At 42.9% G+C, this 12,250-nt stretch overlaps 2 protein-coding genes across 5 annotated transcripts; both read left to right on the top strand.

The window, feature by feature from the left end:
• The first annotated feature begins 1,556 nt into the window (after window positions 1-1,556).
• Window positions 1,557-3,124, top strand: LOC103479348 (uncharacterized). The gene is made up of 4 exons (XM_008433717.1): window positions 1,557-1,563; window positions 1,837-1,881; window positions 2,069-2,217; window positions 2,339-3,124. Exons 1-4 carry the CDS (start codon window positions 1,557-1,559, stop codon window positions 2,996-2,998), a joined length of 861 nt encoding a protein of 286 aa, XP_008431939.1. The 3' UTR covers window positions 2,999-3,124.
• Window positions 3,125-3,775: 651 nt separating this feature from the next.
• LOC103479324 (cytoplasmic dynein 1 intermediate chain 2-like) lies at window positions 3,776-12,245 on the top strand. 4 transcript variants are annotated; one of them, XM_008433691.2, is made up of 17 exons: window positions 3,776-3,914; window positions 4,947-5,055; window positions 5,136-5,259; window positions 5,771-5,855; window positions 6,236-6,298; window positions 6,522-6,649; window positions 6,732-6,821; window positions 7,583-7,745; window positions 7,847-7,946; window positions 8,427-8,552; window positions 8,641-8,787; window positions 8,867-8,980; window positions 9,060-9,193; window positions 9,286-9,430; window positions 9,520-9,660; window positions 9,829-9,954; window positions 10,448-12,245. In XM_008433691.2, the coding sequence occupies exons 2-17, from the start codon at window positions 4,948-4,950 to the stop codon at window positions 10,547-10,549; spliced, it is 1,896 nt and encodes a 631-aa protein (XP_008431913.1). In that variant the 5' UTR covers window positions 3,776-3,914; window position 4,947; the 3' UTR covers window positions 10,550-12,245. The 4 variants fall into 4 exon arrangements, with proteins under 4 accessions (XP_008431913.1, XP_008431912.1, XP_008431915.1 ...); XM_008433690.2 differs by having other exon boundaries at window positions 5,720-5,855; XM_008433693.2 differs by lacking the exon at window positions 6,236-6,298.
• The last annotated feature ends 5 nt before the right edge of the window (window positions 12,246-12,250 follow it).

Here is a 12,250-nt window from a genome sequence, read left to right as displayed (position 1 = left end):
TCACCCAATATGTTGCGTATATTGGCCAGAAAGTTCAGTTTTGGTCTCATCTTACCAGGACACTCATTTCTATGTTTGTTTTGACTCCTACATGGAGTCGGCACAACCATGTGGTTGTGCCGTACCCGTTCTCCATGCCGATATGCCCCTGACTGTTCAAGATCTCTGCAGAGAGAGAAATCACACATCAGAGTGTATGCAGAATTTATCAATTATTAACAGGARTAACAACGTATATGTACTGGCAGTGGTCCCGTCCTTTCTCAAATGGGGAATCGGGTTACAATCACAAGCAGTTGTGTTTTGGAAGATTCTACACAAAGAGTTACTTTCTATTGACTTTCTAACATTAAAGAAATTGTGCTGACCAACTAGTCAATGAGTTTCTGCAACACTCCCATTTGGGTGGGGTTGAACCACAKGAACAGAGTAAATAAAACAGAACAATGTTCTCCTATACTTCAAGATTAAACAGGACTAAGCACCACTTTGTGCCAGTCCATCACATAAAATCCTAGTAAATTACATTAAGGTTTGTGATTGTAATGGGGTAAATGTAAAAAACAAACAAACAAACCCAAAAAACAATTACATAACGGCSTGAACGTTGGATCATTTAATAGGGTTCATATCATTCATCTTTTATTTTAAATACTTTGGTTAAAACAAGCTGTTCGGGATTCATAAACAAATGTACCAACCTGTGTTACATTGGCTTGTTCTTTGTGCAAACTCATCATTATTACTCATTATTCCTGCATACTTCTAGGCAACTTACACTATAGTTGACTCAGCTTCTCCCCCCTTCTAACCGCAGTTAAAAATCCGTATCCAGCTGTKTACCTCGCAGGGAGAAAATTGTTACCAGTAGGGGGAACTTTCTGATGGCGGGACACAATCGAATCAACCCAATGAAGCAGGCATAAAATATATGTTTCTCTCCATCATAATTGTTTTACTTTCTTATTTTTATTGACTATGACCTTGATTGACTCTTTTTGTCAGTCGTACRCTTTAAGAAGATCTCGCAAAGAAGCCGAGCTACCTTTGCCGCGTGTGGCTCTTCTGCTGCAACAGCACTCTTGTTGCTTTATGGGAGCTCCTATTTTGTTTGAAGCTGGTAATATACTGGTGTTTTATGTGCACTAGTCTAATGAATCCCCCCCACCCAACCCCAAACCATTTGAAGAAAAAATGCAGATTGGGTGGAGTTTGGCCCACTGGCTTTGGCWAGCCATCCAATCAGAAGGCCCGAGTTTCCTTGGCAATTCTCATGTCCAGTGATRTGCAGCTGAGGATGAGATCAGAAACATGAAGATGGAGCAAAAGGTAAGCGCACTACATTTATTTAWTGTGAAATCATGCTTTAAAAAATTAAAGAGAGAGAGAGAGAGAGAGGAAGATATGTTTTTAACTTTTTGGGTCAAACTCTGATGAACATTGATAGAAAACAAATTGTGAAATTATATGAATTTATTGGTGTGCTAATGCAATTCCAGATGTCAGAGATGGTTTTCCTGTCTTCWTTATTGAGAAAACTCTGCTGCCTGCTGGTAATGCCAGGTCTGTCAGTAAGATTATTAGTATAMTTCCTATATTGTCCTGCAAAAATAAACTGCCTTTAAATGCATGTAAAAGATTTTAAGCATGAAAGAAAAAACAACAACTAATAAGACACAAGAATCTTTGTCCTTATTMAAGCTTAGAGTCATTTTAATGCCTTTGTTGTCTGCTTATCTTGAAGTCTTGTTCATGTAGTCACAGWKTTTACTGAATSTTTAATTTCATTTTCTTTTATTTTTGGCGCTTAAYTTAAAATCCCTGTCGTCCCTTTAGGTTTCATAGGAGCAWCGTCTCTGACGAAAGTAAAACCCCCTGATGGTATTTCATCTGCTACCATTTCAAGCTGTGATCAGATTCATGTGTAAAAGTGAAAATAAAAGAAATACCTTAACATGAGTACACTTCTCAAGTCCACCGAAAGATTTTATCTGTAATTTTWWWWAAAATCTGAAATCTAAACCAATTTTAATTTTGTCTTCTACAATCCTCTTTYCCCCCTCCAAAGGAAATCCTGTCAGGATCAGTTCTGCTAAAGCCAACGATTTGTTGGCGAACTTTCGACCCAAGAGGAACGTGGATCCTAAATGGTACCGAGGTGACCCCGACTTTCAGTCCTAYTACAGCTTCTACAACAGCATCGGACACGTTGAAGGAGTAAGTTGACGACAAGCAGAGCCCTGATTGAAATAAGCTTGAACGATCGCTGTATTTCATGGGTTTTATCTGCGTCAAWGTTACATTTTTCCTCTAATGTCCCTCTTGGTTTCTCCGTCAGCTTTATGAGATAGACCGGATCCGGATGTTGTATCAGCAGATGCGTCACCTGGAGCTGGCCTATGGGCCCGACGCTGCCAGCTACCAAAACAAAATGGGTGCTGCAACCAGCACCGCAGAACCAGCTACAAGAACTCGCCCTCCTGCACCCCCCACCGCCCCGGYTCCCACTCCAGACCCACTGGAGAACGCTGAGAAGTTCTATCTGTGCAACCCCAGGGACCCTCTGTGCAAACCTCGGRTCGTCTACCTGCCGACGGGAGCTGTCCCAATACTGTGTGACCCCAGGCTCAACCTTGCATGCAGTGCTACAGAAGAAGAGGGGGTTAGAAATATTTCTCCATCTCAACCAACACCAGCCACTCCTGCTCCTGGAAAGGCCGTCCCACCCGTCCCTCCACCGGTCACCAAGAAGGGGATGGAATACGACTGTGACCCATACTGGGATCCAGACTGCCTCGTCGACCAGCCTCCCCATCCTGCACAGGAAGCATCATCACCAGTAGCACCAGACGAAGAAACAACAGATGAAGGGAATGTTCCTGTTGTTTTMAATGTAGCTAAAAAGAAGAGGCCCAACCCTTATTTTGACCCCTATGATTTCAAAAGTGACCTGTATGACCCCTACCGTTATGCTGAGCCAGCTCCGGATCCACAATAAGAACAGACTGTCCACAAAAAGATGACAAATCGATTGACAGCCAGACCAGAACTAGAGTACGGTTCAGTAATGCAGGTTAAGCTGCAAATATTACACAATTTCTCAGATGAAAAACAATACAGTGCCTGTACAATGTGAGTGACCAATGCACAATAATCTCTGTTCACATGAAAACATAAATGAATAAAAATACCTATCAGATAAATGTTATTACAGGGGTTTTTATTTCTATCCAGTTGACAGAACATCCCTTAATATTTTGAATAGCAGTAAAATAAAACAATGTCTTAATTCTAGCAACTTCTATTTTTTCTTTCTTTTTCTTCAAATGTGTAAGATACTTCTTCTTACACATAGATTAGACAAAAAAAATCTATGTGTAACACAGGAAACTACAACTTTAATATGTTTTGCAAGGTACSGGACRTCAGTGTCTCTAAGACGGTCCGTTGTGCATGAAACCATGATAATCATGGCGTAGTTTTCTTAAAGTTGTTTGGGCAAATTATCACAGCAACAKGCAGCACTCGTYATCTCCAATCTAAATGAGTTTGAGCATTTTTGCAAAGGAGAAAGTCAATCTCAAGACACGAGATTGCACGAGATTTTTAAAACCATCACAACTTTTCACTGGTGCTTTACACAAATTCCTAATAAATAAATAAACGGAAAAAAAAAGTGGAAAGTAATGACAAAAAAAAGTGAATAACTATTTTGATAAGAATGCCTTTACTCCACCAGGAGAGGGCGGTAATTCTCTCCTGCCTGTTTTGCGTTCAACCATTAAAGACGAAGATCGACGCAGCCTCTTCCAGCATCATCATCTCCACCCTCCATCATCTTTTCTTGGGAATAAGCGGCCACAAAACTGGATTCTTTCTTCACTTCGGCACCCAAACCTAACTTCCGACATCAGGTATTGAATTACTTCCTCGTGACTGTGGCATTTCATTCCTTTGGTCTGGAGACAGAAAACAGTTAAACTGTACCGTCGCTTTGTTGCGGTTGTAGTTAGTATTGTGACAGTAGGCCCGCAGCCGGGGCTACCATGGAGATTAGCATGCTAGCACGGCTAGCTGTCCGGTTTGGAGGTGTAGCCGCCAGCTGGATTATCAACACATTAGCCCCGCTAACCAGAGATTATGATAAAACGTGATTCAAATCAGCGAGTTATTGCAAAGAGAGACGATAAAAATGCTCACAGCTGCTACTTTTCCTGATTTGTCTGCAGTTATTTTGAGCAGTGGGTGGAGTGAGTTTAGCATATTAAATACCAGCAGGGTTAAACTTTAATAATATAATTATTTGTGGATGTTATAATATTGTTTAAGAAGCTCCCGATATTTTTTTTTATTATTATCATAGCATATTGTACTTACTATATTTTTAATAAAAAATAATACACCCCTGGTTGATCTATGGTGTTAATAAAGCAGATAAAGAGGACATTGTTTCCAACTGCAGGCAGCTTTTTCCACATGTTACCAGTGTGACAGGCCCAGGGCTACGATGTACATAAATAAAAAAGAAGAGAAAAACTGGAACAGTGACATAAGAAAAACTGGACATATAAATAAATTACGATAATTCAATTAAAATGTCATTTACCATAAAATTAGTTTTGAACCGCAGCCATCATGCTTATTTTATGTCTGATATCTTTTGTGTATTTATATATTTGTGCATCACAATATCTGTTAAAGATTTTTTTTTTTACTAATATGTGATACATTGCATTGAGTAGAAACTGAGACAACTGCAAAATTCTCTCTATTTATACATGTACCATTTGTCCATAAACCTTTTATTGGAGAATTTTCTTGAAAAAAAAAACGTGTCCAATTTTGATCAGCGACCAGTTAATTGGTGCAGCATAATGTAATAAATGTATTATTTGCATGTGCTGTGGTTAGTGCTTCTTTGCTGATGGCCTTCCCCTCGTYTGCAGCATGTCTGACAAGAGCGAGCTGAAGGCTGAGCTGGAGAGGAAGAAGCAACGGATCGCCCAGATCCGCGAGGAAAAGAAGAGGAAAGAAGAGGAGAAAAAAAAGAAGGATGTGAGGGACGCCTCGTCGCTTTAGCGGCTACGTTGCGAGACGTTGCCATGCTGACGGTGAGCCTGTTCCTTGCTCCGCAGGGAGAATCCAAACGTGGCGCGGAGGGAGGGCCGGCTGGCGGCGAAGACTCGGATCTGGAGAGGAAGAGGAGAGAAGCCGAGGCCCTTCTCCAGAGCGTTGGCATCACCCCCGACGTCCCGCACGGTAAATGTACAGTGTCGTCTCGCTCCTGTTTCCCAAACTGTCATTTTTAACAGCTCATCTTGTTCCGGCCATTCGCTTGATGTCTTTTGCAGCGTTTTTATAAAATGTCTGTCTTAATGTTTTTGGTTTTTGTTTTGCCCAGCTTTATATCACTCTCATTTCCTCTCCACGACACACACACGCACACACAAATATGTGCACATGTTATATGTTCTGCGCATGACACCTTAAAACCTGCCTGCCATTTATTTTCATTCTCTCTTCTCTCCCCTCTGTCTGTCCTCTTGTGTTTTGTCCTCCTTGCTGCATGAAAACTCATCCACTCACACCTCCACGCGCATCCCTCCTCGTCTCCCCCCCTTCAAACATTCACTGTCTCCCTCACTCACTCACTCTCTCACTCACTCACCCACTCACCCATCCGTTGGTCACGTACTGCGAAACGCACACGCGTTCACAGCTCAGCCCCTGAGGGTAGTAACAGAAGATACGTGTCTGTTTCACTACCTAGTCCCCGCCCCCATGTCTCCCTCCAACAAATCAGTGGGCAGCGATGCTGGAAGCCAAGATTCCGGGGATGGAAACGCAGGACCAAGGTCTGTGTGGGAGTCTGTTTGTTTGGGACATAAGAGATTGAATTTGCTGCTTTTATTTTATATTGTTTTTTTTTTTTTTACAAGTACCTGCATGGAATTTTATGTGCGTGTGTGTGCGTGTAAACTTTGCAACGATACATGAAGAAATTCTGACCTTTCTCTATGTCTTCTCGCCACCATGCTAATGTTTAATGCCATTTCATTTTTGTTTCCGGGTCTTTCTCGCCCTGTTTTTTTAAATTTTTTTATTATAATTTCCCCGTCTTTCCCATTTTTAACATCTGATATGTTTTGGCCCTTCATCTTTGTTTGCGTTTCTCTTGTTTACTCTGTCCTGCATTTCTCTTTACTAACACCGTCTGGTGATTTGGCTGTATAAGGACTTTGCATTGGGATCCTGACCCCTCCACTCTGCAACTCCACTCCGACTCTGAGCTGATGGGGTACTGCTCCTCCTCTTTCCTTTAGCTCGTCTTCCGACTATTTGTGCTTTCATCTTAGATTTGTCCAAACGTGTTAGCTTTTTGCATCAAATTTGTCTGTATACCATTGTTTATGTCCATTTGAGAAAAGATTTAAAATGTAGTATATATATATATATATGGGTTTTTTTTATACCTACTTCCAGTCTAATAATTCAAACTTAATTTTATCCCAATCGTGTAGACGTGGAACGGTGAGACTTGGGATGTCCAAACTCATCCAGGTGGATTTTGTCCCGAAGGAAATGGTGTCCTACTCCAAGGAGACGCAGACGCCCACAGAGGCGTCGGCTCACACGGATCAGAAAGCGGGTAACTCGCCGCTGGCGTGGGGTTTCTGTTCTTGTTTCCCTTTACTCAAGTTGATTTACGGCGATCTGCGTTCTGTGTCTAGACGAAGAGGAGGATGAGGAGATAAGCGCTCCCCCGCTGACAGAGGACTCCCAGGATGAGAAAAATGAGCAGAGCGAACAGCAGGAGGAAGGTGAGGACAGCGGGTTATGTAGGCGTACAGAAAACAAATTTGCTTGCTGACCCAGAATTGGACAATTTTCAGTTTGATCGGTTGACTGCCTGGTCCGAACCTCAAAAATCCGACCTTTTCCGATCAGAGATCGCGTTATGTTCTGCAGGATTTCTGCAGGGTATAAACAAGTCATGAGATGAATCTTAATTTTATGCGCTAATTAGGTTGAGGTTTTTCATAATAGTTTCTACCTATAGTTGGTAACATCTTGATATTCTCCATTAAATCATTCATTGCTTCTTTTTTGTTACTTTTTTGTAGAAACCAGGCATCATTTTATGTAGCAAAACAGAAACTGGTGTTGTGTTTATTAAATTGCAAAACATTCACCTTACATGTTACTAATGACTAACAAGGAGAGTTTTCCCCATTGATGTAGCTCTGAAATTGAAACGTTGAGGGTCTCAAAAGCTACGTCAAAGGAAGCCATTAGCTGCTCCTGATTCAGGCAGCTAGAGATTAAAAGAGAGTGAGACTTCTGCAGAAACCAAAAAAAAAACCTGAAAGGATTTCAGATTTTTCTTCTTTTCCTTTTCTGATTTTAACTTTGTGTCTAATTTATGTTATTATTAATTGCTACTTTTTTGAACCGTTTTCTTCTCCTACTATACGTTCCAGTCTTAACTGATCTATGACAAGCACAAAGTGTTGCCTACCAAAAAAAAAAAGAAGCTTTTTCTGTATCTTCCTTCCCGTAACGTTTATGTATCCGTGCGCAGACACCCCTAAGGAGCTGACAGAGGAAGAGAAGCTGCAGGTCCTTCACTCTGATGAGTTCTTGTCGTTTTTCGAGCGTGGCAGCCGGATCGTGGAGCGAGCTCTGGCCGAGCAGGTGGACGTCTGCTTCGACTACAGCGGGAAGGATCTGGAGGATAAGGAAGGGTGAGGCATGAGGGCAAAGCGACCTCACAGTTGTCGAACGGTAATTTTGCTGCAGTTGTTAACATTTAAAAAATATATATATATTTTCCTGTCCTTTTCAGCGACTTGCAGGCAGGAGCAAAACTAGTTCAGAACAGACAGTTTGCAGATGAGCGCTGGACCAAGAACCGAGTGGTGACCTGCCTCGACTGGTCTCCTCAGGTGGGATGAATTCAGACAAATCACCTGTCCAATTAATTGGACTTTGTCATGACAGTGATAAATTTAAATAATTATCACGATAATTGATAAATGATATGATGAATGCCTACGGTTAGGGTTTGGCCAAACCCAGCAGGAGTTTACAAATTCAGTTTCTAATTAAACAAACAACTAACTTTATTTTGTGTGTATCTGGATCTATAGGCAAAGCTATACATTCATGTAAAAGATTAGCCATCTTATGACTTGTGGACATAAAGAGTTTGTTTTTGGGAGGGTAGATTTTATCCCAGTCAAAAACCGACGTGTCATTTTGTAGCTGACAGACTACATATAAGAGTTTAATGTATTTTGCAGAAAATCCGAGGCGGTAGTTTGAAACGTACCTTGACGCTTTGAAAGGAACGCTGTCGGCTTTGGGGGAGAACTTGTTTTGGTCTCGCGTTAACGCCTTCCCGCTGCTCTGATTGATTGTCTCAGTACCCAGAGTTGCTGGTTGCCTCGTATAACAACAACGAAGACGCTCCGCACGAGCCGGACGGCGTGGCTCTAGTCTGGAACATGAAGTACAAGAAGGCCACGCCGGAGTACATCTTCCACTGCCAGGTACGTGCTCCGCATGCTCTCCAAAGAGTCCCTGCAGTCTGAGAGGAAGGACGTGTTTAGAGGCTCTTTTGTGTCGCCTTACTTACAGTCTGAGGTGATGTCGGCTGGCTTCGCAAAGTTTCACCCTAACCTGGTGGTGGGCGGGACTTATTCCGGACAGATAGTCCTGTGGGACAACAGGAGCAACAAACGCACTCCTGTTCAGAGAACTCCCCTGTCGGCGTCAGCGCACACGGTAGCGCTCCGCACCGCGCCTCCCTCCGCCTCTTCAAATCTGAGCCGCTTTTATTGAAAGTTTTGTGCATTTCCTCCAGCACCCGGTCTACTGCGTGAACGTCGTCGGAACCCAGAACGCTCACAACCTGATCAGCATTTCCACCGACGGCAAGATGTGCTCCTGGAGTCTGGACATGCTCTCCCAGCCGCAGGTTTGCCACTCTTGCGCTCGCAGAGATGCTGTTGGGAGAGGATCCGAGGGGTCTAAAGCTGCCCGTGTCTGGCCCGCAGGACAGCCTGGAGCTGGTGTTCAAACAGAGCAAGGCGGTGGCCGTGACGTCCATGGCGTTTCCTCTGGGGGATGTGAATAACTTTGTGGTGGGCAGTGAGGACGGCTCGGTCTACACCGCCTGTCGTCACGGCAGGTGAGGCCTTCGGAAAAGCAGTTCCTTTATGAGCGACTGACGTCCCGGTAAGGCCCTTGTGAAGTCGTTTCCCTTTCTCGCGTGTGCTGCAGTAAGGCGGGCATCACAGAGGTGTTTGAAGGCCACCACGGTCCTGTGACTGGACTGAGCTGCCACAGTGCTGCAGGACCTGTTGATTTCTCTCACCTCTTCATCTCCTCCTCTTTTGACTGGACTGTCAAACTGTGGAGCACAAAGGTCAGACATCCCGCTGGTCACTTGAAGGTTTTGAATTTTTTGTACACAACTCCTTCGCTAAATTTCTCGTTGTGATTGTTCCGCTGCAGAGCACCCGTCCTCTGTACTCGTTCGAGGACAGCTCCGACTATGTCTACGACTCGATGTGGTCTCCGGCGCATCCCGCTCTGTTCGCCTGTGTGGACCTGTCCGGACGGCTGGATCTGTGGAACCTCAACAACGATACCGAAGTACGCACCCAGTGGTCATCCGTTTTTTTGGGCTACGAAACTTTAACCGTTTGCCTTTTTAACCCGGCGAACGCATCGCAGACACTCATGCCTGGAATGTAGTGGAATCCGCCTGCAGTGTAGTTTATGCTCCTTCTTAGTGAATGATTGTGTGTGTGTGTGTTTTAGGTTCCAACTGCGAGTGTGTGTGTGGAAGGGTCTTCGGCCCTGAACCGCGTGAGATGGTCTCACTCTGGAAAGGAGATCGCCACCGGAGACTCAGACGGACAGGTGCAGGTGTACGACGTAGGGGAGGTGAGTTTGAGTTTTCAGCCTCTTGCTGTAAAATGTTCAGGAACGGTGCTGGGAAACCGAGTTTGACTTCAGCTTTTGATTTGAAGCTTCAAATCAAAGCTGAACAATCTGGCATCGAGGTTTAAGGATTTTCCGCAGTATAAATTTGACCCATTTTGTGCTTTCTGGGTTGTTCTGGAACATCCTTGGCAATTTCTTTTCATCTGAATTTGTTACGTTTCAGGAAACCAACTAACTGAAAGGAGCACTACCATTACACACACTCTTTCTGGCCAGACTTATTCCAGAAAGCATGTGTGTGTTGCCTCTACAACTTGCGAAGGGACACTTAACCTTTCAAAATTCAATCTTCGTTGCATCATCATTGTTCTACCTGGGAGGAAGAACTATATCTAAAAGCCCCAAACTATTCTGGAAAAATCTTTCAGATGTCACTCTAGAAATCAGTTGTTATTGAGAACTTAACCAGACGTTCTTTTCTGTCTTCCAACAGCAAATCTGCGTTCCCAAAGCCGACGAGTGGACACGTTTCGTCAGGACTCTGGCTGAGATCAACGAAAACAGAGACGAGGCTGAGGAGCTGGCTAACGTCTGAACCTGCGACCACTCCCTGCTAACCATTATTAGATTCCTCTCCAGTATGTTACACATCTATAGCACATTATATAAGACACAGCCAGGGGGAGTCGCACCGTCTTCTCTGATTTCCAGCTTTTCCTTCCACCAGAACTTGGGCCTGAGGAGATGTGCTGAGCTAGACAGACAGGAGAGTTTTAGATTTAGGTTTTAGAGGAAAAAGGGGTTTAGAGTTCATGTGTAGAGGTGTGTAGTTGAGATGAATTTAGGAAGGGATACGCGAAGGTGATTTTCAGTCCGATCTGGACTTCTAGCTTCGACCGCATCCTCAGGGCTCCAGAAACTGCTCTTCTCCTGAGGCCTTGACCATTTTTTTTACATATGCAAAACCTTTCTACTCGCACCTTTTTATTGCCATTCGGGTGTTTTACATATTTTACAGACACGCTTATGCTGAAGCTGGCACACTATTGAGACAGATTTGGAAGTCTGAACATCTGAGTTGTACATCTTCGGCAGGACAGTGAATGTGCTCACACACATACACTCTCCAGGCCTGAAGAGTGTCATGCTTACATTCTAATTGCTACTCTATTTAATATTTATTACTGTGGCTGCACTTATTTAAATATTTTTATTATTCTAAAAACGTTTCTTTGTACTTGAGGAGTACAGTCCTGAATTTGGCACTACAAGCTTTTAATATGTTGGTAGTTTGAATTTAATGACGCTACAATTGTTTCTCTCTGTAACCATGGTTAGTGATTAATCCTGTGCTCTTGTACTAAAAAGCAGGACGTGTTTGTTGACTATTCTCTTGAAGAGAATTGTAAAATATGTTCTTTTAAATGAAAGTGTACCACTGAGGTTGGAAGCTTTTTCTTTTTTTTTTTTTCTAGAGATGCACCGAGAAATTTTGTCTGATTTTCAATATGATCCACTGATTGGAAAGCCAATAATGTAGCCTGGTTCTGAGTACTGAACCAGGCCAACTGTTTCCAGGTTCATTATTATAGCAACAGCCTTCAGTGTGGATGCCGTTGCTGAGCGCAGACTCAAAAGGTCAAGTGAGGCGTTTCTAAAAATGAAATTGGGACAGAGATTTAAAAATCCATCTAGAGTGTTTTATACAGCACAGTTGTGACTGCGAAACAGTGAGAGAGCGAGCCACACTTTTAGACGATAACAGGAAGGCTGTATTACAGACAAGTAGCTTTCCTTCATAGAGCATAGTGGATTTGGAAATGTCCATCTCTTGGAAAGACTGAGGCTGCCGTTTTTAATGTTGGCCACAAGTAAACATGCTACATGTAATTCTTCCTAATTTTGTCTTCACTTTAAAATGAGAAAAAAAATTAAAAAATATTTTTACCGAGACTTTTCTCACAGGGTGACTTCATGTCTGCTCCTCCTATAGTTGATTGATTCTGTAAAGAGATACTAAAATTGGCACAGACAGGGTTATAGCTTTACAAAAACAAAGGATTGAAAGTCAGTCAAAAATCTGATTGGTGCATCTTCTGCCCCTTCCTCCTCCATACAGAACCTCATCTCCATTTCCCCTCATTCATTATCCTAGAGTCTACTGAACTAACCATGCCGGATGTATTGTATATACAGGATAAGTTCTTTCCAAACACTTTCATTGTAATGATATTCCTGAAACAAGAATTGCTCTCCCCTTTTTTCATTGAAATAAAAAAAACAAAACTGAATACAG

The sequence above is a fragment of the Poecilia reticulata genome, linkage group LG17 (assembly GCF_000633615.1).
Source record: "Poecilia reticulata strain Guanapo linkage group LG17, Guppy_female_1.0+MT, whole genome shotgun sequence".
In the NCBI taxonomy this organism is placed as follows: domain Eukaryota; kingdom Metazoa; phylum Chordata; class Actinopteri; order Cyprinodontiformes; family Poeciliidae; genus Poecilia; species Poecilia reticulata.
Note: the sequence above shows the minus strand (reverse complement) of the source record. Positions and strands in the feature narration are given on the sequence as shown.